The sequence below is a fragment of the Furipterus horrens genome, unplaced genomic scaffold (assembly GCF_987537825.1).
Source record: "Furipterus horrens unplaced genomic scaffold, mFurHor1.1.pri manual_scaffold_2, whole genome shotgun sequence".
Lineage (NCBI taxonomy): Eukaryota > Metazoa > Chordata > Mammalia > Chiroptera > Furipteridae > Furipterus > Furipterus horrens.
In genome coordinates, this window is record NW_028327172.1 from 187,520,273 (window position 1) to 187,547,914 (window position 27,642).

General features: G+C 34.2%; 1 protein-coding gene across 1 annotated transcript in view; it reads left to right on the forward strand.

Annotated features, from left to right (window-relative positions):
* The window catches only part of FRYL (FRY like transcription coactivator), a 169,617-nt gene that overhangs the window by 62,315 nt on the left and 79,660 nt on the right, over positions 1-27,642 (forward strand). The window contains exons 6-20 of the mRNA XM_090266905.1: positions 2,069-2,148; positions 2,539-2,619; positions 4,959-5,127; positions 5,414-5,506; positions 8,572-8,670; positions 9,717-9,818; positions 14,198-14,301; positions 14,506-14,614; positions 16,289-16,375; positions 19,068-19,239; positions 19,658-19,790; positions 22,014-22,121; positions 24,499-24,736; positions 25,621-25,806; positions 26,069-26,155. Of these exons, the coding sequence (XP_090123031.1) occupies positions 2,069-2,148; positions 2,539-2,619; positions 4,959-5,127; positions 5,414-5,506; positions 8,572-8,670; positions 9,717-9,818; positions 14,198-14,301; positions 14,506-14,614; positions 16,289-16,375; positions 19,068-19,239; positions 19,658-19,790; positions 22,014-22,121; positions 24,499-24,736; positions 25,621-25,806; positions 26,069-26,155 (1,848 nt within the window). The remainder of the gene's footprint in view (positions 1-2,068; positions 2,149-2,538; positions 2,620-4,958; positions 5,128-5,413; positions 5,507-8,571; positions 8,671-9,716; positions 9,819-14,197; positions 14,302-14,505; positions 14,615-16,288; positions 16,376-19,067; positions 19,240-19,657; positions 19,791-22,013; positions 22,122-24,498; positions 24,737-25,620; positions 25,807-26,068; positions 26,156-27,642) is intronic.

The window sequence follows — 27,642 nt, forward strand, 5'->3', positions numbered from 1 at the left end:
TTTTAAAAAAATTTTTTTAGAGAGAGAGAGAGACACTGATTTGTTGTACCATTTATTTATGCATTTTTTGGTTGATTTTTACACGTGCCCTGACCAGGGATCGAACCCACAACTTTGGCATATCTGGATGATGCGCTAACCAACTGAGCTACCTGGCCAGGGCTGAACTTGTTGATTTTGATACCTTTTAGTGCCTCTGCCATTTTTTGTTTCACCTCTTCCACATCAGCAAAACCTTTCCCTTTGAGGAGTTTTTTCACTGGGGGAAACAAAAAAAAGTCCCTCGGGTTGAGATCAGGTGAATAGGGAGGGTGGGGCATGGGGGTCATGCTGTTTTTGGTTGAAAACTGCTGAACACTCAGCGCGATGTGGGTGACGCGCTTGTAAATCACCCATTATGAAATGGGCAGACACATTGAAAGACTTTTTGAACCCAAACGCAGCCCCTCACAACAACGCCAGCTGGTGCACTGATAAAGATGGATTCCCAGAACACTCTCCTAGTGGGGGAAGCCTGTGCTATGAGGGGACCACCGTCCAGAAGATAATTCCGGGTTTTTTCTTTGATAACATATTAAATTTTTCTTGATTGGGACTTTCTGAATAGTGTATCATACTGTTTATTGTCCTCTGGGACATTTTTTTTTTTTTTTACTCAACATTATATTACTAAGATTAATCCATGAAGTGTAGTTATATTATCATTGTTTTCTTAGATGTATAATTGCTAGTGTGGTGAAGCTCCATCCTCTTGGTTTAGTACCTGGGACCCTGCAAATTAAACTGATAAGTGACAGATTAACAGGAGGAAGGGTTTATTACATATGCATATGGAGGCCTTCATGGAAAGGAAGTGAAGACCCAGAGAAGGGTTAGACTTAAACACTTACTTTAACAAAGAGCAAAGTACATTGTGGAGAAGTGACAGGACAAAGGAAAAACCCTTGGGCTTCTAGGGGTGGTAGCTTGTGGGAAGGTAAATATTTGGGGGAAACCAATGGAAGATAAGGGCTATTTATTAGTAAGATTTGTTTGTGCAGACCCATCTCAGTGCCAGCTTTCTGTTTCCAGTGATAATGGTTCTTCTGCGCTTCTTGGTGTGGGAAAGGGGAAGCGAGACTGCTTTTGGCCAGGAAGGGGGAGAAAAGAAAGCTCAGAATAATCTTTATGTCAACATGCCATGTTTTGGTAGTGGCATACATCGATCCTCTTCACTAGATTGCATGCTGTGTAAATAATTGATTTAAACTTCCACCAGCAATGTACATGAAACCTCATTGATTTACATTATCTCTACTATTTGGCATTGTTAGACTCAATTTTTTTTCCCATTGAATAGATGTAATAGGATATCTTGTGCATTTTTATTCCCCTATTACTAAAAAAATCAAGCATCTTTTCATATGATTGTTGTCTTTGGACTAAGTATAACAGAGGACAAAAACAGAAAGTTGTAAAACTTTGCTGAAAGTCTTTAAAGAGATGGAAAGTTAATCCACGTAAATGTATGAGGACACAGTTATTTCCAAATTGATTTAAAGATTCATTGCAACTCCAGTAATCTTAACAATCATTGTGGAACTTGAAAAGATAACTATAAACTGATAGGGAAGAACAAAGGGCCAAGAATAGTCAAGATATCTCCAAAAAAAGATAAAAGGGGACCCTGGCTGTTGTGGCCTCAGTGGATTGAGTGCCAACCTGCGAACCAAGGGTTCACCGGTTCGATTCCCAGTCAGGGCACATGCCTGGGTTGTGGGCCGGGTCCCCACTTGGGGATGCGCAGGAGGCAACCACATATTGATGTTTTTCTAAAAAGAATTAAAAAAAAAAAAGATAAGGGGGCGGTTGGGACTTGCAGTACAATACATTTGAATTTATTAATAAGTAAGGTCTAATAATTAAGACAGCCTGATTTTAGTATATACATATATTGTACAGAAAGATTAACAGATTAGTAATATATCATATCATGAAAATTAAAATTGACTTGATTTAATTTGTCGAAAAGAGAAGGCTACTTATAAAAGACTTCTATTTAGCTCTTACTTGATTTTTTAAATTCTAGATTCCTGTTCATCCTGTGCCTGATCCCTTAGTTCATGAAGTTCTAAACTTAGCTTTCAAGCACTTTAAACATAAGGAAGGGTAAGTAGAATACTAACTTGGGGTTGTTGCCTTTCTCTATGGTCCAGGTTTATACTGTTTAAATATATGTACTTTGAACTCTCATTCATCATTTGTTTTTAGTGTTCAAAGCAGTTATCTTTCTATTTTTTTAATCCACACAAAATACTTGCTAGAATGATTTTGTAAGAAGAATTCTAAAAACCATTGATTGGATTAATAAAGAATCAGAAGGTTAAAATTCATGGCAAATTAAAACCTAGGAATAGGAGAAGATTTTTGTGATTTTTATTATCCTCTAAATGAAATCTTCCAAGAAAATTCTATAATACTCTAATAAGAATTTTTTATATTTAGTAAGAGAGTCTGTAGAAAAATTTAATCAATAATACATTTGTTGTCTTGTTTCAGATATTCAGGAACCAACACTGGGAATGTGCACATTATTGCAGATTTATATGCAGAGGTGATAGGGGTTCTTACCCAATCAAAGTAAGTTTCACTGACTTTGATTTGCTTTTTGTTTTAGAATGCTTCATTAATAATATAATAGACACTGATGGTTTTAAACCTACTATATTTTTAGAATTCTTATGAAATCATTTTCACTACTTATTGTTAAGCTGCTTTTAGAGGATTTTAAAGTAGCACCCGTACTTTAATTTCACAACTCATTTTTCTCTTGGGGGGTTTTCCATGAAGATATGAATTGAGGAAGTCAGAAACTGCCAAGAATAGTCAGGCCATTCCCTTATTTCCTATTTTACCAATTCTATAAGATGCCCTTTTTTTGGAGAACAAGAGTAAAATCTTCCTTTTAGAACTCTTTACGGAGCTAATACTTACTTTTAATACTTTCCAGTTGCGTGCTTTTATTTCCAGCATAGCAATGCAGTTTCTTTCTTCTAATTGTTGTATTTATTTTAATACTAAACTGAGTTTTGTATAGATCGAAGGGATACTTAATAGCTATAAGGAAAGATAAAAGATAGTAGGTTACTCAATGGAAAGTATTATTCATTAGGAGTTAAATTCATTGAGTTGTATTGAACCATCATTATAGTAAACACTAAAAAGATGTTTGTCTTTAGTATTTTGTGTTTTCTCTAAAGACCATGGAAGATTTTGAATTTCCTTTGTTGCTACTGGGAAATTTGTAAAGGAAAAAGTATCAATTTGGATTTTTGTGGATGTCATTTAAAGAAACTTTGGCCCTGAAATCATGATATAAAAACCTTTCTAAATTCTAAGTAGGCAAGCATTGTTAATGTTTAGTAGTTTAGATTCTAATATTAAGTAATGTATTTTATTTAGTATATTTTTTATCCTTTGTAATATATTCACTAAGCACTCTTACATAACCAGTGCTATAGAATATAGAACATAGTTTGAGTGTTTTATGTGATTTGACAATAATATCTTAATATCTCATTTATATTTAATCAGCAACAGATCCTTGTCTCAAGAATTATAGACACAAAAACATAGACATTCGCAATGATGTATTTATTTTTATGGCATAATAGTTCATGATTTTAAAATTTTTATCAAAAATGGATTTCTATCAGGACTGTAGATTAGAAATCCTAAATAATACATTAGCAAGTTGGATCCAGGAGAACATGGCATCACCACTCAGTTAATTCTAGGATGGAGAAGATTTTAAATCTAAACGGCCAAGTTAATTTGTGAAATGATGCTTACCCTCATTAGTCACTCAGAGCAATGTTGAGGCGTTTTCCACCCATTCACATAATAGCACGGGAGGGGAGGAAAGGGAAGGCTGGGAGGTGTCTTACAGTCTTATCTATGCCTTTCCTTTGATTGTAGTGACTAATAATTATCATGAGAAATTTAGTAAAAGAAAAAACCTTTGGATTCTCATATTATTGCAATGTCAAGGTATTTATGTACTTTATAAATATTTTCAATAAAACACAAAATAATACTTTCATGAAAAATGGTATTGTATTCTCCAAGAGTCAAATGGAAATAGATAAGTTAGCCTTTCTTCGTGTGCCCATATTTCACTAATATGTCATTTTCTTTTTCCTCACTGTAGTCAGTGACAATTGGAAAGTATACTTCATTTGTCACTTCATCTTTCAGGAACTGGTTTCTCCAAGTAACATTAACAAGTAATCTTTACTTGTTTTATAATACATAGAGGAGGAAAATGAAGTATTACTGATTAATAAACTCTCTTATCTTTTTCCAGTGTAAGCAAAGAAAAAAGTAATAGCCTTAACAATTGTGGTCATTTGAATCCAGAATGGTGTTTATATTTTCAAAATGTTTTGATTCTTTACCTTATTCAGATTGTGAGACCTGTGTCCTTCTTCAGTTTTTCTCCAGTGTAGTGAGATATTAATTTTGAGTAATAATTAATAGTCTATATAATCACTTGCTTTACCCCTTACAATAAATTTGTAGTCTCCAGTGCACTCTCCATATAACTCAAATTGCAGACTTTAAGAAGAGCCTTAGAAATTGGAGACACACTGATTTACATGGGGAGGTTTTATGTGTGGGTTATTTGATCTTACTTTTATTAAGATTATTGATTATTGAACAGTAATGGTACTGTATCCATGATTATATAGGGGTAAATAAATCCTTTTATTCCTCTTTAAATAACTTCTGGTTTTAAAAGAAATAAACAGGAAGTTTAGAATAACAAATATTTTTGTCTTCCTCTGTATATTTTTCTGGTAATTTTGATGAGGGTAGAGAAAGAAGGGAGATGATATTTAGGTAAAGCACCCTTAAATAACATGTAGGAAATTAGTGTTTTAAACTCATATGAAATGAAGTGTCTGTGTGTGTTAAAGGTTTCAGGCTGTGAGGAAGAAGTTTATGACAGAATTGAAAGAATTGCGACTTAAGGAACAAAGTCCACATGTGGTACAAAGTGTCATCAGCTTAATAATGGGAATGAAATTTTTCCGAGTGAAAATGTATCCTGTAGAAGATTTTGAAGCATCATTTCAGTTTATGCAGGTGATATATCTACTCAATTGCAGAGATTTAGGCTAACAATGACTTTTCTTGCTCATCATGATTTTTAAAAAGAAACAAAAAATATATAAATGAATGACATTGTTAGTATTTATTCCAATTGTTAAGTTGTCACAAGTGTAAATTAACTTTTTTTTTTTTCATTCAATCATGTTTTGAGCATAGATTTTTGGTAAAATTGCAGAATGTTTACAAAATTATTGTGATATGAAAAATATTTAATCTTCCTATTTTTGTTCATTTAATGTATCTCCCTCCCTGCCCCAAGGAATGTGCTCAGTATTTCTTAGAAGTAAAAGATAAAGATATAAAACATGCACTTGCCGGTTTATTTGTGGAGATCCTTATCCCTGTAGCTGCTGTAAGTATATTTTTATTTTTATTTTTATTTTATGTTTTAAAAGGATTGTTTTACTAAAGAAGTTGCTACAGGAAATATTCTTAATTTCTGTTAATCTAATAGATAATTAAGCGGAAACTTTGAATGTAATGTGGGTATAGGGGAAAATGATTATTAGACACATAGCAGAAGAGCATCTGTTGATCAGTCTTTTAAATGGAGAACAAGCTCTCAAGATTCAGACAGGACTGCAAAGTATGTGCAGTCAGCATAATGGTTGCCTGAGATGGCCCAATATAACACGCTGCATTTAATATGGCTTCCTCTCCTTAACAAAATGACAGCCACTGGATAATTTAGAAGAAATGTGACATACATCCTGAAATTTATAGGACTGGCTTGATTTTATATGTTCTGTTTTATAGTTGCCCCATGACATCATGCCTATCAAAATATGTACTCTGAATTATTTAGAAAATATGATGGCAGTAACTCTTTATGGTGTACATACAGTGTATTATTCAAAACTAACTTTGCAGTTCCTAGTAATGAAATACCTAGAGTAATGAAATTTATAGCTTGCTATTATAGATTTTTTTGTTTCTTGGTCTCGATCCCCTTCGCCTCCCCACAGCCAGCCCCCCCATACTAGTTTTTCTATATGGTATGTGATAATGCTACTCATTTTCAGTATATCTCACATTGTAGTATAAATGGTTCATATATATGAGTATATTTTTAATTTTAAGGTGTGTGAAGATAAAATGACATACAATAAACTACACAAATTTAAAGTGTAGTTTGACATGTGCATATGCCTGTGGACCCATCACCACACTCAAGATAACGTACATGCCTATCACACTCTAAAAGTTTCTTCGTGTTCCTTTTTAATCCCCACCCTCACTTACCTACCTTGTTCTCAAGCAACTGTTGATCTTTCAATTTCTCTACACTAGTTCTCGGTTTCTTAGAGTTTTACATTAATGGAATCTCACAGTACAAACTTTTTCTGACTTCGTTCACTCTGAATAATTATTTTGCAGTCCAGCTATGTTGTAAAATATATCAGTAGCTTATTCTCTTTTCATCATTGAGTAGTATTTCCTTGTATGGCTATACCACAGTTTGGTTATGCTTACCAATTTTTGGACCTTTGGGTTGTTTCCAGTTTTTAGCTGTTAGAAGTGAAGCCGCTATAAACTTTTCATGTATAAGTTGATGTGTGAATATAAGATTTTATTTGGGGGATTGTGGGGGTAAAAACCTAGGAATGGAATTGCTGGACCAAGTGATATATGGTTAACTCTAAAAAATTGCCAAACTATGTTCCAAAGTGGTTGTACCTATTTGCATTCCCACAAGCTGTATGTGAGAGTTCTAGGTCCTCCACATCCTCATCAACACTTACTTTGGCCAGTCTTTTTAATTTTAGCCATTATAATAAGTGTACCATGGTATCTTGTTCTGGTTTTTAATTTGCATTTCTCTAATGACTGGTGTTTTTGAGCATCTTTTCATGTCCTCATTTACCATCCATATATTTCTTTGTATTGGGTTGTTTTTTTTGATTCAATATATTTTTATATTTTTCAAATATATTCTGGATAGAAATTTTTTTATCAGATGTAAGCTTTGTAAATATTTTCTCCTAGTTCACGATTTGTCCGGTTGTAGGAAGCAAGGCCCTTGCCAATGCACCATTGTTACTGTGTTGCCTAATTCTTCTTTTATGCCATATTTGCTTCTGTGCTTTATTAGTTTGCCAGGGCACCCCTGTCAAAGGACCACAAACTGGTTTGCTTAAATAACAAAAATGTATGTCTCACAAAGAATCTGTTCCATGCCTCTTGGTTAGCTTCTGACAGTTTCCTGACCATCTTTGGCATTCCTTGGCTGCTGAAAGTCTCACCCAATCTCTGCTTTCACATTCACATGGTGTTCTCCTTATGTGTACATCTCTGTCCTGATTTCCCCCCTTTAAAGACATCAGTCATGTTAGTATAACCCCTACCCCCAATATGACCTCATCCTAACTAAACTAGTTGTATCTACAACAACCTGTTTTGAAACAAGGTCACATTAGGAGGTATGTGGAGTTAGGACTTCAACGCAGGAATTTGGGGTCAGAGTGGGGCAAACAACACAGTCAAACCCATTAACAGCTGCCGCTGCCTGGAACATTCTTGCCTGTCTAATCCCTCCCTTTACCTGGTTGGACTCTACTTACTCATTTATTACATGTATTGAGTGCTGTCTGTGTGTCAGGGCATCTTCTGTGCATGGGAAATACAGTGATCAAGGTAGGAAAGACTCCGTCCTCCTATAGTTTACTTCTGAGGAAATACAGTAAACCTATACGTAAAATATGTAGTGTGCAGATGGTGGTAAGTACTAGGAGAAACGGAAAGCAGGGAAGGGGGATAAAAATTGCTGAAATGGTAAGGGAGTTGAAATTTTAAGTAGAGTGATTAGGAAAGATCACCGCCTTAAAAGAGATGGGGACAACTGAGCAAAAACTAAAGGAATGAGGGAGTAAGACATGCTGTTATCTGGGGGAAGAGCTTCTTAGACCAAAGGAACAAGTACAGACATCCTAAAGCAAGAGTGTGCATGATGTGTTCTAGGAGCAACAAGGAAGCTGGCTAGGGTGGCCAGATCCCAGTGCAGGGGGCCAAAATAGTGGGAGATTAGGCCAGAGAGGTTAAATGGGAAGCTATTGCAATATTGCAGGTAAGAGATGCTGGATTCAGCTTAGATGTATCTTGTGAAGCTTTTCCACGGGGGCGCCTTCTGACTGCTCCAAGACCACAGAGGATTTCACATTCCTCTTACAGCATCTGTTACATCTGTTTGTCTGCCTGTATTCTCTGCTCGTTCTCTCAGGGCAGGGACCAGGGACCAAGGTTTAGCTTCGTTACTTAGCATTTGGTCAGTTGGCACATTATAGTACTGTACTTCAGTGAGATCCTCAGTGAGTTATTAACCAATTTTCAATCTTACAGAAAGTTGTTGTAGTTTGTGCTAACGTTTGTAATCATGTTTTTTGGTTTTTTTTTTAATTTTTGCATTGTCTTTATACCTAGGCTGTTAAAAATGAAGTGAATGTTCCCTGTTTGAAAAATTTTGTGGAGATGCTTTATCAGACTACTTTCGAACTGAGCTCCAGAAAGAAGCATTCGTTGGTATTGTGAAACATTTCAAACCTTTACATATTTAATTAGGAGCTTTAGTAATTGATTTATGAATTCAGTGGAGATGTAAGAGAATTGTAAAAATTCAAATTGTCAAACATCCAAAGTATAATGTAAGGGAAAATTTTATATATTTTTTTCCTCTTTTTAAAACTTGTTATTCTTCATTTTACTAGCTCTGTATTTGATAGGTTATTCGGACTTCATTCTAGGTATTTACCTGGCTTGGCAGGTGATTTAAATTATTACGGTATAGGAAAGGATGAATGTATTCTTGCATTAAACCAAAAATTTAGTTTACATTATAATAAATTGCATTCTTGAAGCACCAAATTGTTTAGGAACCAATTTCTGTCTAATTACATTTTTTCTATTCAGAGATTTCCCCCACCCCCAAATAACCCCCTGTTTCATGTAACTGAAGGATTTCCCTGTCAATTTTCATGCTACTTGGGGAAAGTTTGAGAAATTGGACAGATACTTGACCACTTAAGATAGAGTTGTAATAATAATAATAATAATAATAATAATAATAACAAGCATTCGTAGTGCCAGGCATTGAGCTAAGTGCCTTGCATCCTTTGTCTTACTTTAAGCCTCTCAACCTTGTAGGATATGTATGATTATTATTTTTCACTTTACATTTTAGGAAAATGAGGCTTAGAACTCGTAATGTATCCTCCCTGATGTCAGATACCTGGCAAATAGAAGCTCAGACTTCAGTGCCCGTCTCTCCTCTGATATCAGAGCCCATGTTCATAACCACCGTACTGATTGGGAAAGTGGCGGCTGCAGGAAAAATAATAGCATGTTGTAACTCAGGGAGGACAGGACAGATCAAAGCACAGTTCTTACAGAAAATCTGCCTTTTATCATTCCCTATTAGATTACTCTATGAGAGCATATTTTTTATTATAATTGGGTAAATGCATAAAAGTTTTAATTTCCTTGTTTATGAGAATAAATGACATATAATTTATAAGTCCAATGCTTTTTCATGAAAAGTGTTAACTAACTCTTTTATCTGTCTTCTGTAGGCTCTATATCCGCTCATTACCTGCCTTTTGTGTGTCAGTCAGAAACAGTTTTTTTTAAATAACTGGCATATTTTCCTACAGAACTGTTTGTCACATTTAAAGGTAAGACATAATCTCATTTATGACCTGTAAATACTAACTGTAGTATATTCACTTATGCATATACATAGAATTATACATAATAAAAATTTTCATTACTATTGGTATATTTGAATAATTAATAGTATACCATACTCCATTTCTTATACACACTTTATTTTATCTATAGAAAATCAATCATGTATTGACATGAAGAACCTTTTGATTGAAAATTTGGTTTGTCTTGATGAATGGAAATTGTGCATTTTTAATGATTGATATTGTGTATTATCTTAGATCTAGCAGTACTTGTTAATAAAGTCCTTTAGAATTATTGAGTATTAATTAATCTTATAAAACTCTTCAGACACTTATTTTGTGTTTTTTTTTGAGAAAATTCAATAATTTTAGCTCAAGTCTGAATAACATGAATAAAGCCTTAGTAATAAAATATTACTACAAGTGCATTTAATGTAAGTATGCCCAGTCAAATTACAGTGTGGTACAGGAGCCACATTGATGTAAAAGCTCCTGAAATTATTCTGACTTGAATCAACACTATTTGGCACATCTATGTCTGGTCTCTCTTAGTATTGAAAACAAAACTGAGACTGAAGGATCATTATCTGCCCAAGATGTTATGCTGGCAGGATCTAACAGGATCTTCTTTTCTTCTGTGGACAGAACTGTTAATAACTGACAAGGACATGAGGGTATTCCTCATCTGCATGTCATGTGAAGGCTTGATCTGAGTACTGTTTTATTCATAGATTAATATATTTGACTCTCTGCTTACAAGTTATGTAAACAGGCAGACGTGACATTTCATTTCCTGTTATTCCTCTAAGTTTAGGTTAAGACTGAAACCTTATACTTTAAAGGCAAAGAGAAGGCACACACAGATTAAATGACTTGTCATTGTGGTATAGTGAGAAATAGGACTGGCTCTTCTTTTCCCACTGTAAGGATGATCCCCTGGACAATGGTATCTCATATATAGCCCATGTATCTTTTTTCTGATTTTATGTATCATTTTCAAATGCCTTGATTTTTTAGTAAGGTATACAGAAAATATGCCTTCGAAACACATTTTTAGCTATTCTCCTCCTAGAGAATAGTGGTGTTCTTATTCATGTTTGGATGAGAATTGATGTACCTTCTTTGCTTTATTTATGGAAATTCCCATGGCCAAATCAAGCTGATGAAGCTCTTTGTGACATGCAACCAGAAAAATAAGTTTTTATTTACTTAATTACATTATACACTGTTTTCTGTCCTTGTGTTGATGATTTATACAGATAGATGTACTTAAGGGAACGGATAATATTCTGGGTAATGTGATTCTTTATACTTTAAATGAAATGTTTTAAGACATACATTTAAGCGTTCTTGGAAGGTTGCTTTGTTTCATGACAATTCATACTTTTCTGTTGCTTGTTGGAATTTTTTTATATATCTACGTTTCCACCTAACATATTTGCAATTCTTTCGCAGTACCTTAACTTTTTATTTTTTGTCTTAAGGCTTTCATGTAAAATGCTCCATTTTCTTTGAACCCTTACCTCCTGATAAATATTTCTGGCATATTGTCCATTTTCACAGATGGCTGTGTCAATCTGCCAGGCTAAAGGAGATAAGAGCCACTTAGCATGAATATTTGGAGCGTAGTTGTCTTGGCCATTAACCCTTAACTTACATTAAGGCTCTATTCAGCAGAAATTGTATGAATTGATCCTGTTTATTAGGTTTTAGATTCTGTAGCTAGGCTGTATAGTCTATGTAAGGAATTGAGCATTCAGGGAAAAACTACATTAGTTGCCTGTTGTGACAGGTATGATTTGTCTTTAAGTATAGGATATACTGGCTCAAGATAAAGGCCTTAATCTAAATTGATTTTGAGATTCGACTAATTTCTTAATTTTTAAAAAATCTATAAGAATTTTTTACGTACTTAACCTACTGCTTCCTAAAATTGATTTTTACTAATATTTACTGTATGCTAAATTTTCTAAATACAGTATCATTTAATGCTTACTATGACAGGCTGAAAGAAGATAAATAAGTAACCCATATTTAAGGAGCCAAAAATTGATAGAGATAAGATTTGTATCTAGATCCATCCAATTCCTTAACTTTTGCTCTTTCTTGTCTATCATGTTACCTTTTAAAATACTATAAAAAATGATGCTGTAAGGAATACATTAAGAAAATATTTTGGCTATTATTCTAGAATATTAAAAAGATATCATCTGGAGCCATAAAAATAAATATACATTTTCAAGACACTTTGGAATGTTTCCGTTTTTAAAAATTATCATAATAGTTTTTGAAATTAGTGACCATAAAAAAATAGGCTGTAGTCCTGTAGGTTCAGAAATAGCATGAGAGAGCATTAGTTTATTTTCACTGAAAATGTTAAATTTGTTATTTTTGTTCCCAAACAGAACTTCATAGTTTCCCATTTCAACTGAGGTCATTATGTGAAAAGTGATTTTAAAGTTTTTGGAGAATAATTAAGAGAAGAATAATAAAAGTACATATCATACAAAAATATTTTGAAGATTTTTTTTCCAACAGCCAATGCTTGTTTTATTTTAAAAATTCAAATTTGTTTGAACTCCTGTAGTGTCCTAGAGAGGAAAAGTTAGATAGTTAAAAATTTAAGTTATTTTCTCTCAGTTTGAGTATCGTAGATGTATCTCATGATGCCCAAATGAAAGAATTTTTCTTTCTTAGTGTTTCTCGCCACAGTCTTGGAAATTTCAAATTTCTTCTAAATAGAGGCCTTGCTGAGGAGCTGTCTTGTTTTGTGCTTATTTTCATCTAACGTGCATGTGCTGCATCTCATGTTTTTGTTTGCTGTCTCACGTTGCTTTATTTAGATGCCATCTAACAACAGTATCAGAAAACAAATAGAAACACTCCAGGTGAGTTGTGTCAATGTAAAATACTGCTTTATCTCCTTTAAGTGTGGCTTTTTTTTTTAACCCATTATTGCTTTGCATGTCTAATGTATTTATTCATGCCTGTTTCTCATATTGTAACAGAAGAGTAGCACATGGCAGGAACATTCTCCAGGTTTAATATTAATGTGGTCCCAAAAGATGAATTTAAGATATTTGATAATGAGTATTGATTGTTAACCAGAATTCTAAATTTTAAAGTAGCTTAATATACATTAGCAGAGTAATTGATATTTTATTCTTAATTATCAAATCTTCATATAAATGTGCAAAAGTATTTTTCTAGTGGTTGTCTTTTGTAAATATAACTTCAAGTTGTTAGCTCTTTTGCATTGCTTTTAGTCGTAAGTAGTTATATGTTCATTATTCTATTTCTTAAGAAAACATAAAATAGAATAGCTATATTATTAATACTTAGTATTTAAAAACTCCATTTTGTCTGCTGCTATATAAAAAATAGTTGTTTAACAATAAGAAATCTCCCAAACCAAATGAAATTAATGCTAATTTATAGCAATCAGTGCATCCTACACCCAACATAAAGAGTTTCTCCTAATAAAGTTGATTAGCTACATTTTCAATATTCACAATTAAATCTCACTATATGACTGGTCATTTGAGAACTTTACTTTTTATAATAGCTAGTACGAAGAAAAGGGTTGTCAATGAAATTGTGATTGAAATGGAATACTTTCCTGATTCTAAATAATAATAATTTAAGTAATGTTCTGATTGTAAGTAAAATTGAAGATATAACACCTGACACTTATTGAGCATTTAATATGTACCAGGCAGTGTTGCAAGTGCTTTTCACATAACGTCCTGAATTTGTGGGGTAGGTGCGATATGGCTTCCATTTTAGAGATGAGGAAATGGTGGCACTGAGTGATATAACAGTATCCAAGGACAGGGTTTGGCTGGTCATTCCTAATTTCAGAGCCCACTTGTCCATATTTCCTCTGTAAGGCTAAGCACTCAAAATTCTGTATTATTTGATAAATGCAAATGTCTGTAACAGCATTCGGTATTCTAGATTTTAACTGTATAAGGGTTGCAATGAATTATTGCCAAATTACGGGTTCTTCCACCATTATGTCAGTATTGTTGTGTGAACCATTTACTGTCAAGTAATTTGATGTGTGTGTATAATTTTGAAGTTCTTAGAAGTGTTAGAATAATTGTAATATTTTACTATTTTGTTTTAAGGGTATAAGGAATGGCTCAGGATTTCCATATTCATGGTTACTTTTGAACTATCTGTACTTACCATATACCAAACATATATTCAGTATACAAATATATATACTTACATATTTAAACCTGTTTTAGGTTGAAGATAAAAGAGAGGATGAGGGCTTTTAGTTGCTGACAAAGACTATTTGTTCTTAAATGATTGCAAGTACTTTAGTAAATAAACTAATTCTCTTTTGTTCTAAACAGAATAAAGATCCTAAAATGTCTCGAGTTGCACTGGAATCTTTGTACAGATTGTTGTGGGTTTATGTAATTAGAATAAAATGTGAAAGCAACACTGTAACGCAAAGGTGAGTGCCTTTGTTTCAAAGTGTACTTTGAATAAAATATTGGTAAAAATGACCACACTCGTGGAATTTTAGTCAACCTTACAAATGCCTTGAGGAGGAATATGAATTCTCCTGACATATTATGAAGACTAGGAAGAATAGTTTGCTTATGTTCTGTTCTGTTAATTTAATTTACTCATCATGACTAATTTCTTTTTCCTATAGTCGTCTTATGAGCATAGTGTCAGCACTTTTTCCAAAAGGTTCACGTAGTGTGGTTCCCCGCGATACGCCTCTCAATATATTTGTGAAGATTATTCAGTTCATTGCTCAGGTGAGTGCCTCACCTCATAATAGATGTGTCCATGTAAGTTATAAGAGTAATCTGGAATCTGAAAATTTATTACACATCTAAAAGCATGATAACAAAACATTTATTATTATTCAATAGTGGAAAATAAATGTGTGCTTTAAAAAGTGAAAAATGAAAGACACCGATAATTTTTGTATATGTGTGACAAAGTAAGTTTAAATCATTCATCTACACACTTGGAGAAGTAAAGGGGACCCACAGGTAGAAGAAGCACTTTTAGTTTAGAAAGAGGCGAGAAGGTGTCTCATAATCCTACTTAATGCATTTACTAATTACCTCCCGAGTATCTCAAAAGATCTTTGAAAATTGTTTTCATAATCTGTATTTCCTAGGCTCTTAGGTATGGATGCTAGAATCCACTGTAGCTAGTTGAACACAAAGGGATTTTTTAAGGAATACCAATAACTCACAGAAACACTAATAAGCTGAACAATTAAGAGGAAACTACAGAACTGGGCTATAAAGGAAGATGCTGCCTCCACCACAGTCGAAGAGTTGACGAATGAGGAAGTGACCAGCGGTGCTTTGGAACCATGCTGCTGCCATGTTCCCCACAAGTGACAGAGATTTCTTCTTCTCACGGTCCCAATTCCCTAAGACTCGCTTGAGTATACCACTTGGCTGGGTCTAAATCACATTCTAAAGCCTGTTGTTACGAGGCATCCTGGAAAATACCGTTTTAGCTTTCTAGACTCTAAGGAAGGTTTATTAGAAGGGAATTGAATGGTTAAGATTTTAATCGCATCCTCCCCTTTTGGGACATCAGTTCTGCAGAAGCACAGGTAGGCTTACCTCCTCAACTTAGGAAGATGTTTGATTTTGGAATGTTCATTGCGTTCTCTTTCAACTAAAAATATGACAATTTAAATGGTCCGTAATGTAGTTATTTTGATGGTGAATAAGTAAGGAATATTTAAATAAAATGAATACATTTCTATATACTGGAGCACAGAACTAGTGATAATTAGGTAAGCATAAACCTACCAATAAAATGAATGAAAGCAAATTGCGCTTTAGATCTAGTATTCGGGAAACTGTTGCCATTAGGTTGTATCTCTTTCCTTCCCCTCCTGCCCAGGGTTGTATCCACTCCCTTGTATTAATTGCTTCACACCAGCACTCTGCCACAGCTATAAAATTCTCAAACATCAGTTAATCTTATGATTTAACTTTTTCTCTTCAAAATTTCCTTCCTGAAGCCCATTCTACCTGTCCCAATCTAGTCTCACTGCTCTCTGGGCTGGCTGCATACCTGTTGTCTTGGGACTGTCTTCCAGCTTCATCCTGAGAACTCCTTCACTTAGATTTTGAATATGATTTTGGTGAATGAATACTTAAAACTTTTCCGTTGGTTTGGGTATTAAATTACTAGGTAATTAAATAAAATACCTATAATCATTTTTTTATATTTAATTTTTTTTCAATTACAGTTGACATTCAATATTGTATTAGTTTCGGGTATTATAATCACATTTATAACTATAATTTATATGTATTTTTCTGTATACAACTAAATTTATGAATTTCTCATGGGCACAGACCTCTATCATTGCCATTATATGTATAATTCTTAGCATGATACCTAACATGTAGTAGCAAGTTAGTAGGATTTATTGTTTTTTTCCCCCCCCCCAGGAACGTTTGGATTTTGCAATGAAAGAAATAATATTTGATCTTCTCAGTGTTGGAAAATCTGCTAAAACTTTCACCATTAATCCAGAGGTAAAATGAAAAATCTGTAGTAATACATTATCCTCAATATTTTATTATATTTTTAGAGCACCATTTCTGGAATCAGAACTCTTAGGTTCAAACCCCTAGTTAGAAGTTCTACCTCTTACTCTAAGTGTGCTCAGAGACAAGTTATATAATCTTTCTGAATGTTTTAAGAGTAGTTTTAAGCATGGTAGAAATCATCAAGAGGGGAAGTTTTTCAGGTTAGCCAGCTCAGTTGACTGCTAGAAGTTGTGACGCGAGCTCCAGTTTCTCATAAAAAGATATAAATATAAATAATCATCAGATTTTTAAAATAAATATTATTTATTCAACATTTATTGAGCACATAAAATGTGTCAAGTACTATTTTAGGTATAAGAGAAAAAACAGACAAAAATCCTTTTCCCCAGATGGAGCTTACAATAATGCTTTTTAAGAAGACAAAAGTGTTATTTTCTACTTCTGTGGTCCTGTTTTGCACTAGTACATTCTAATTCACTCTGTAGACATTCAGTGTTCAGATTGTCTTAAAATATTTCACAAACAAATTGCTTATCGAAATATAATAACATTTGAGAATGTATGAAGAGTGTAGGTGCCATTTTTTTTCTTATGTATTTAAATTACTGTGCTGGTCTTCCTCATAATCAAATCCTGAGGTATATATTTATGTAATTAACAAATAGGATAGAAAGTTATTAAAGCTATTCAGTTTATAGGATTTTTAAGACATGGTAATATGTATTTCCCGATTTTTTAAGTGCACATACATGAGTGGTCGTTTTTTGTTTGTTTTTTAAGATTGGCTATTTTTAAAATTTATTTTTAAAGAGAGGGGAAGGGAGGGAGAAAGAGAAGGAAGGAAGCATCATTGTGTGGTTGCCTCTTGTGCACCCCCAAATGGGGACCTGGCCCGCAATTGGTTCGCAGGCTGGCGCTCAATCTACTGAGCCACACCAGCCAGGGCCATGAGTGTTTTATATACTTAATGTGGTTTTCAGCAATGAAAGATACTCTCTTAAACATCCATTTTCAAAAGTATTTTCTCTGTTGACCAAGTTTACTTCTAAAATAGTTTTCTCCTCACTGAAACTCTCACTCTAGTAGTAGAAAAAGTGTCAGTTTTGCTGTTTTGTTGTTCTTATTCATTTAGGCGTACTTAAGGATTGTCTTCAATCTGTATTTCTTTCTCTGGACTCTTGTTAAGCTTGTGAGAGCTAGTTTAGTTAAAGACATAAAAATATCCATCAATTCATTTAATCAAACGCATGCAAATTGCAATAGTCTGAAAGAAGGAGTAAACGAGGGCAACTTGGTGAACTCCTGTACATTGTGGACTTTCCCACTTTCTTCAAGATGTCTTCTGTAACTAGGGGGCGTGGCCTTCTGATGTTTAGACTAAGGGAAAGCACCAGTTCTGTCATATATAAAGATGAGTAAAGCGGACAAGCTTAATGCTATTCAGATAACAAAAGATGTATTAATAAGAGCTTTTATTTTCTCCCTATATTCCAGTGAACTATCTTGCACACCCACTGGGATGCACATACCTGTTTTAGAGGCCACTGGTGTAGGTCAGAGATGATGGCAGCTTGAGCTGAGATAGGATGGTGCAGATAGAGATAATCTCATTTACTGAGAAAAGAAACATTGGGAAGGGATCGAATTTTCAGGAAAAGTGCATTTAGTTGGAACATATCACATCTGAGACATCTTTTTGACATTCAAGTAGGGATGTCAAATGGGTCTGAGGGTTCAGGTTCAGAGGGAAAGTCAGACTTAAAATTAGTGGGTGACCTAGTATGAGTGGGAACCAAAGACATGCAAATGCGTGCAGTCGCTTTGGAGAGAGTATATAATGATAGGAAAAGGCACCCTAGGAACTCATCTTGAAGCAGTCTAATATTTAATATTAGATAAAGGAGGCCAAACCGGAAGTGCAGGTAGAGGTGACACAGCCAGCAGTGGCCCAGATAGAGCAAAGGAGAGAAGTGTTTCGGGAAAGAATGAACACTTGACGATGATGCATGTTGTTGAAAGTCATAGCAGGATGCAGGAGAAGTGCCCACCGTTTTGAGCAATATGGTCCCTAATGAGTGAGAGTTGCTTCAGGGAAGGAGTGTGGGGAGGGCCTATTAAGATAATTGAGTATAGTTAACAGAAAGGAAGTATATTCAGTTGAAAGGAAAATGTTGAAGATGCAAGGAAAAGGATAATAGTATAATTTCCCCAAAACATAAGATCAGATAGAACGGTAACAACTAGAAAGACAAGCACCCCTTGACTAACAAGAGCAAAGGAGGGGAAGAAGAGGTACAGAGATAAGTACACTGGTGTGGATTGTAGTGAGAGCTTGAAGAAAGTTGGTTTTCTCTTTCTGTAAAGTAGGAGACACATCTGCTTGGAGAGGGGAAGGGAAGAGAGTAGAAGAGTTGAGGAAAGGTGGAAGAGGTTTGAAATAGCTTTATAGGAAATAGGAGAATCAGTTCACCTCTGAAGGGGGTGGGTAGGTATTTGGGAATTTGAAATTAAAGCAAACTTCAGTGCCTGGACTGGTTAAAAACTGTTGAACAGAAAGGTTAGGTTTTCTTAAGTCCTCCTTCCTATTCCCCAGTGTTATTTGATACGATGTTTTTAACATGAAAAAAAATTTTGCTGAAACTCTGACTTCATTATTTTGAAACTTTTCTCTCTGAAGAGAATGAACATAGGCCTCCGAGTCTTCCTTGTAATAGCGGACAGTTTGCAGCAGAAAGATGGTGAGCCTCCAATGCCAACAACAGGGGTTATTCTTCCTTCAGGAAACACTCTTCGTGTGAAGAAAATTTTTCTTAATAAGACCTTGACAGATGAAGAAGCAAAAGTCATAGGTTGGTATTCACTGGAGTAAATAAAGTACTTCTTGGTACAGTTTAATATTTTGTAAAAGTTTACATTGAATCTAAAATGTATGGATTTGCCTGTTATGGTTATTCTAGTATACAGAGTTATAATATCCATAGGTTGTCAGATTAAAAGTCTTTGGTTAAAGATTTATTTTCTTACATGATACTATTTACTGCATTTTGTTCTCCCTTCAAATTTTAGTTCTGTGCATAATTTTTATATATTGTCCAATATGCTAAAGCCAATCATCAAGAAGAGTATATCACAGGTGAAACTCCTTCTCTTGTAACAATGATAAACTAATGTCTTTCCAAGATTAAGAGGCTTTTATTTTTACAGAAAGTAACTGTAGCTATTCTTCATTTAATTTCTGACATTTTATAACTAAGTTTTTCCCCCTAGGAATGTCAATATACTATCCTCAAGTCAGAAAAGCATTAGATAGCATTCTCAGACATTTGGACAAGGAAGTTGGGAGGCCCATGTGTATGACTAGTGTGCAGATGTCTAATAAGGAGCCGGAAGATATGATCACGTATGTAGTACATTATTTCTTTCCATTGCTATTTCAGTTTTTGTAAAAGAGTACATACATGGTTGATTTTTGCTTACTTGTTTTGTTACTTTCTCTTCCATATTGCCTTCTGCTGTAGTTATTAATATAGTCACTCCTTCCATGTGCTCAGTTTTATTCTTGAAAGTGCTGTTGAACCTAGTATAGAAAGGAAAGGTTCCTGAATTCTCAGCCTAGTTTGTTGTAAGTGACAAAGCCCTGCACTAATTCTGTGAGTGATAGATGAATCCTAGTTCTCCAGATGTGTGTGGACTAATTGGTTTAAAAAATCAAACAAATAGTCTTATCTCCAGGGCCCTGATAAACAAACAGAAAACCTGGAAATCTCCTGGGAACTAGGAGTACAGAGAGGAATAATGTTTGAGTAGTTTTTTTGAAAGAGTACCTCATCCCTCCTCACCCCACCAATGACACTTTCTCATCAAAAGAATATATTTCATGACAATAACTTCCTTCATCTGCTAAGAAGTATCTACATATTCTGTATAAGGGACAACATTTTTCAGATATTAATATCTGCATTCTGGGTCTTAGATGATCAAATTGGGAATTGGACCTCTCAATTTGATTAATATACAGTTATTATATACTAGTATACACTAATATCCTTAAGAGTTTCTCTGATGTGAAGTATTTCCTGCGTTATGTCATCTGGGAAATCTTCATTCTTTTCGTGACAACCACTTTCCTCACGCGCGTCAGTAAGTGTGCCCTCCCTGGCTCCGCCGGCGGCACGAGGAGCACCTGGGCAATGGCAGTGGCAGCATTCCCGAGTCAGCCATTTCTTCTCCAGCCCCATTAATGTTTAATTTGAACTTCACTTCTAATGATAGCACTCTTTTCTTTTTTGCTCCACTAATCATGACAGAATTTGAAAAAAGGGGTGAGGTTAGTCACTGGTTGTGAAGCACATGTGTTGTATACATCATGGTTGGTGGACTGAAGAGCTTATAGGGAAGCTTGTTAATGCAATTACTTATAGGTGATGTGTGGTGACAAAATTGAACTGTGCTGGGACTGGTATTAATTAAATTGTGGTAATCAAAAGTCATGCATATTGGAACCATGCAAAGAGAAGACTGACTATATAAAAACTCTAAAAGTTGGTAGCAAGTCCATTGCTATTATAACGAATACTGGCCCAAAACATTTCAATCATCCAAATTCTTTTCTACATAAGAATTATTTTATCAGGCCACTGAAGAACAATTTGGATAAAATAAATTATCTAAAAGCCTCACCTTAAAATATAGACCAAAATAAAAACCAGTATACTAAAATATTAGATATTTAAAATAATAAAATATTTGACTAACTAGAAAAAATACAGTAGAATTAAATTGTATGAAATCCCCAAAGGAACCAGATAAATTTCAAAAAATTGACACATTTTATTACATAGAAATTTTAAGTGTGTGTGTCCTAAAGTAAAGTGAAATGACAAGAGCAGACAATAGCAACAGTCGTATATGATAAAGTCTGTTGCCAAGAACCTTGCTAGTAAATTATATTAAATTAAATTTTTTTGTGTTAATTTTATGGGTTCCCAAAAAACCAATATTCAGTTGTTATCATTATTATTATTATTATTATTATTATTAAATAATTGTTTACTAAAGACCTGAACAGTGTAGCTCAGTTGGTTGGGCATTGTCCCACAAAGCAAAAGGTCGTGGGTTGGATTTTCGGTCAGGGCCCCTGTCCCGGTTTGGGACCCGGTCCCCAGTTGGAGGAGTATCTGAGAGGCAGCTGATCGATGTTTCTCTCTCTTCTTCCCTCCCTTCTCCTCTCTCTAAATATAAAGAAATAAAATTCTTTTAAAAACAATTATATACTAAAGATATAATATTAGTTGTTATATTTAATAAAATATAATTTGAAGTAATTGTATTATAAATAATTTACTTAATATTTATTATTTAAGCCTTCTAGTTCCTATGTTTGTTTTATAATTACTGAGAAATCTTTTTTGCTTACTGTGTTTTTCTTTGAATTATCTCTATTCTATTGTTCATTTATAAACTGATTATTATTTACTGAATTTGTATGTGCTCTTTTTATATTAAATACATTAAACTTTTTGGGGTAGGCTTCTATTTTCTGATATTATTTTTCTAAGTTTACTTTTATTTTCCAGCGTATGTAATACATTTATTAAGTCTGTTGTGATAAAATTTTTTTTAGGGGGGAAAGAAAACCCAAAATTGATTTGTTTAGAACTTGTATTGCTGCTATTCCAAGGTTGATTCCTGACGGTATGAGCAGAACTGACCTCATTGAATTGTTAGCAAGGTAAATGAGAATTACTGTTTGCTGTGTTGATTTTTATCTCTTGATACCTTTAAATTTCAAACCAGCTCTGTTGCTGTTATCAGTAAAAGACTAATAATAGGTATTTAATCCACTATTTGGTTTACTTTCTAAACTCCCATTTTGTCATTTGTTTTGTTAAACATGGTTTCCCTGCTTATTTTTAACTTTTAAAGTTCCTTACATTCCCCTACAAATTCTATTTTCAACTCCCTCACTTCCCATCTAGTAATAATTCCTGGGATTTATGTAACACATTACCCCTTAACATATGGGCATTTTCAGTGAGGGATGATACCCATTAGGCAGTTAATGTTTGTGTGAACGCCTACAATTATTTCTTTAGCACCTACGGTGGTGACCACGTCTCCACCTGGTCTCTCTTTGCTCTGTTAGACATGTCATAGATCTAAAAAATGAGTAAGTAACATTAACCAAAATTAAATGTTACCTTCCAAAATTAATTCTATGTTGACTTGATGGCTTATTGGAAACCTGCTCTGTTGATGTAGTTTAAGAATTCCCTAGATAAGGGGTCAGATAGTAGTTATTTTAGGATTTGCAGATCTTGTCGTCTGTCACAACTACTTACCTCTCTCTGCCTTTGTAGTTCAAAAGCAGCTGTAGACAACACGTAATGGAGAGAACATGTTCCAGTAGGCGCCCGCCAAGATGAAACTGTATCTATAGCGGGGCAGGGATGGTGGCATGTAGTGAAGGGGCAAACATCTGAACGATGAGTGACAGTTCACTTTGCTTCTTTACTCTGTGATGTTTATTTCCTAGTTAATTTACTTTAGCAGAAAGAAAGCTTCTAGGATCTAATCTATTTTGTCCTCTCTTCTTCTCATTTGCAATTGTGTGATGTCCAGGTCTTGTTTGCTTAAAAATAAAAGCAAGCAAACCAACAAATCAAAGTACATTGTAAATTTGTAGACCAGTATGCTGTCTCTAAGGAAAGTTAATTAGTTCCGCTGCCTCAAATTGGCCAGGCTATATTGTTGTTCTCATACCTCTATATCCTGGGCCACAGAGCTGGGTGTGAGATGGTATTTACACATTCATGGATTGAAGGGGTGTTGAAATAACCTTTAAATCAGCATCATGTAATGAGTCACTCACTCCCCTCTCCCACATTGCCTCCCTTGGTGCCACTATCAGAGACAGAATACTGGGCTAGAGACCCTCAATCTGACCCTGTATGATATTTCTGATGTGCTGATGCCACGGCTGCTGCTTTGTGGCTTACTCCCAAGTCTGTCTAGCTGTGATATAGTTTCTCTTCAGTCTCGTTGCCATTGAGGGTTGGCTAGTGAAGACCAGAATTGAGTTCAGCAGGGTAAAGACTGGTATCTCCTTGCACCTAAACCACATAGCTTTCCTCCTCTGTCATTGAAGGTAACTCCATCATCCCAGTTCCCCAAGCATGTAATTGCAGCATGTTTTAAATGTTACGTACTTATCTTGTTCACTCAGGCTGTTTCTGATGCATTTGTCTTGATGGTCAGTCACTAAACTAATCATCTTCACCTTCAAATCTGAAATTATTCATGTGATATTGTATAATGCAGCCATCTTCTCTGTTTTTTTAAAAAATCATTTTCTTTATGTTCTGTTAAAATCCTTTAACTTATATTATGATCATGTCTCCATATTTTTTTGATGTCTTTAAAAAACAATTTTAAATAGCCTCTCCTCTAATTTGTTTAAATTTAAACTGTCTTTAGGGGCTTATGTGTTGTTTGACAAGTTAATTTTTTTCTAGGTATACTCCATTTATGATATTACTTCTAAATTTATTCTCATTCTCACCTTAAGAATTATTTCTGTTAAGTTGATTCTATCTTTATTTGTTCTATTTCCTTTCTTACCATCAGTCATCTTATATTTAACTGTAACCTCAGCAGCATGAATGGAATGATGGAGATAAATCCTATTCTTTCCAGTGATAGTAAAGGACTGAATGTGAGATAGTGTTAAGATATTATATGATTGAATATAATTTTTGATTGATTATAGGATAACATGGTATTTTAAGAATTAAAGTATTTTTAAATATAATTCTGATATGTCAGTCTGTATTTTTTTAGGTACAACATTTGCATTATGATCAAAATTATTCTGAATTATAGTAATGATATTAACTAGTATTAATAGATTCATATGTGAATTTAAACAAATGAATATAGACTAGGGTGAAAATGGATATAACACAAAAAAGTGAACATTGGCTTGTATCTTCATACTTCTTGCAAACCAATTAAGAGGACACATTTATTAAGTTCTTAGCTTTAAGTTTTAGATGATAAAATTGTTTGGAAGACTTTGAGGTTTGCTAATGGAATTTTGTTCTTGACAGGCTCACAATTCACATGGATGAAGAACTGCGTGCTCTGGCTTTCAATACTCTGCAGGCACTAGTGCTTGATTTTCCAGACTGGCGGGAGGATGTTCTTTCAGGATTTGTTTATTTTATTGTTCGTGAAGTGACTGATGTCCATCCCACACTTCTTGATAATGCTGTAAAAATGTTGGTACAATTAATAAATCAGTGGAAACAAGCAACCCAAATGCATAACAAAAACCAGGACTCTCAGGTACCGTGTTCTTTTGTATTATCCCTTTGGATGTGGTCAGTGGTAAATGAACAACAATGTGAATATGTCAAACACTAAAAGTTTTATTCACCTTCAAAGTGTTCATAATCCCTTAACCTGAGTTTTTCTGTAGTTCACATATGAAATATATTGTCTTTGCATCTAACCTCTTCAACCTTCTTCCTTTGATAACAATGAATTTTGAGTGAATGCAGATAGTAGTTGCAATTGTAGCTCACATTTAGGTTGTTTCCAGTGTATTTAAAGCTGAAATCATCATCATCATCATCATAAACTTGGATAGCCTTTCCTTTGAGTTGATTGTTTTGTACCTTGGCGCCAGTCCCTGTTTCTCATATATAGTGCATGTGCTTCTCAACCATTAAAGGTGCTCAAATTATTGATTTATGGTAATGTGTAGGTCATAGAACCTTAGAGTTTTAGAGCTGGAGCATCTGAGCCAACCCAGCTTCTCAGCCTTTAATAAGCATACAAATCACAAGGGTCTGAGAATCTATTTCCACTCAGTTCCTAGGTGATACCATACTGCTGGTCCTCACTTTGGGTACAAAGGGTACAATCCAATCCCCTCATAGTCCACATAGAAATGTACCAAGAGTGATTAATAGTGTCAGCTTCAAGGTTATTACAAAGTAGCCAGTAAATGATAGAAGTTAGGTACAGAATTCCTGTTCAGATTGCCAATTAGTGCTTTTTTCCCCACCATGTACACTATTACATTTCTATAAATTAAACATTATTTAAATTGTTTGAGCTGAGGCAGGCCTATAGCCATAATTTCTATGATTTACTTGACTCTTAATTGTTTTACTAGAATGTATACATTTTTAAATTTCATTTTTAACTTCTGTTTATTTTTCAAGCATGGTGGAGCTAATGGAACTTCTCATCCCCCTCCTCTGGAAAGGAGCCCATATTCCAGTGTATTCCATGTGGTTGAAGGGTTTGCTCTTGTCATTCTCTGTAGCAGTCGACCTGCCACTAGGAGATTAGCCGTCAGTGTCCTTAGGGAAGTACGGGCTTTATTTGCACTTTTGGAGATACCTAAGGTAAGAGTCAGATATTTCATTTACTCACCCAGTGAAAATACTGAAAAACTATCCTTTTCTCCATCCTTCTTACATTTCTGTTACTACCTTACAGTATAACTTACTTTATAACAAAGTTTTTTGACAGGGTCTAAACTAACCCACTTACCCTCTATTTCATTTGTAGCCACTGGAGTGCTAGAGTGAATTTTTAATGTTTAAGTTGGGCTACTTTTCTTAAACATTCTTTATTTTCTTAAACATGTGATGTATTTTTTGATAGGGCGATGATGAATTAGCCATAGATGTGATGGACAGGCTGAGCCCAGCCATTCTTGAGAGCTTCATACACCTCACTGGGGCCGATCAGGTAACTGTCATGATTTCTGTACCTGTAATGAAATGCAGTGCAATGATTGTAATGACTGAATGCTATTTAGTCTTGTTTTGGGACTTAAGTCATATATGTAAATGAATTTCCTTTACAAGAGTAATGCATTAGAAAGTATTTCCTGAAAACTGTACTTTAGAAATTAAAAATACTTTTTAAAAAGTGGCACACATTAAAAAAAAAACAAAAGTGGCACTGGTTTACTTCTATGAATAGTACACTTTCCCTTAGGAATAAAAATATTTTATCTTCGTAAAATTCTAATCTTTCTGATCTAAGAAGTTTTGCTTAAATCGAATGTTACTAGTGACTACTTTTTGCTATTTATTATGCCATATAATATTTTTGACATATATACTGGTTAAAATACTATGGACAATTTTTGTTGAAATTTGTAGCAAAAAAATTGCACTCCACCTTCAGTAAGAGTATTTTCTTTTTACTTTGCCACATAAGTTTCAATGTAATGGAGCAAATATGTAGTATTTTATGCTAAAGTCTTAATGTAATTTGACTCATTAAAATGAAGAAAAACGCTTTCTTTTTTAACATTACTAAGAAAACTTATGCAAATTTGCTTAGTCAGGTTTGACTTTTAAAGTCATATATCAAGATTTCAAGATTGATGGAAGAGTAACCATTAAACTTTTCGACTTGAAAATTTTTTTCTCCCTGTTACAGAATACATGGAAATAGCTTTATGTGCTTTCTGCTTAACACTTGGCTCTTACAACTCACGAATTAGTAAGCAAAGGAAATAATAAGAAAACTTTATAAACTTAAGAGATTATTATAAATCCATACAATTTAAAGAATTCTTCTTTAGATGATTAACCTGAATTATGCCAACAAAAAGAGTAATGGATGATTCTTTTCTAGTGCCTAAAGTAGTGCCTGGCTCTTAGTGGGAACTTTATAAAAACCAGTTGAATGACAGAGTAAATTTAGCATCTGTCCAGTTTAAGATTCTGTTTGTTTCTGTTGTTTGAATGATGCATAATTTGCTCTGAAGGTAAATCTTTCTTTTCAGTATAAGAGCTCAGAACATTATTGAACAAGTATGTACAAATGTGTACCCCTGGAGAGGAGCCCATATTCCAGTCTGTTCCACTTGTGCATATACAGGCCACATCAGCATGACAGTTACTAGTTCATTTATGAGTTGTCTGGCTGCTTCAGTACACCCATGAAAATTGCATATGCATATATGAATTATATAAGTAGTGGTTCTTAATTATTTTGGTTTATAGATCCTTTTGAGACTAATGAGAGCTATGGAAGTTCCAGAAAAACACATGTATGCACATGCAACAAAAAATCTTAAATGCAATTTCAGGAATTTACTATTCTTTTAATGCCCATCTTGGACCTGACATTAACCTGTTTTAGAACCTCTGTTCTTGAAATTAACCAGCAGGCCACGTACAGTTTAAAGCAGTTCACATGGCAGAACTTTAAAAGTCATG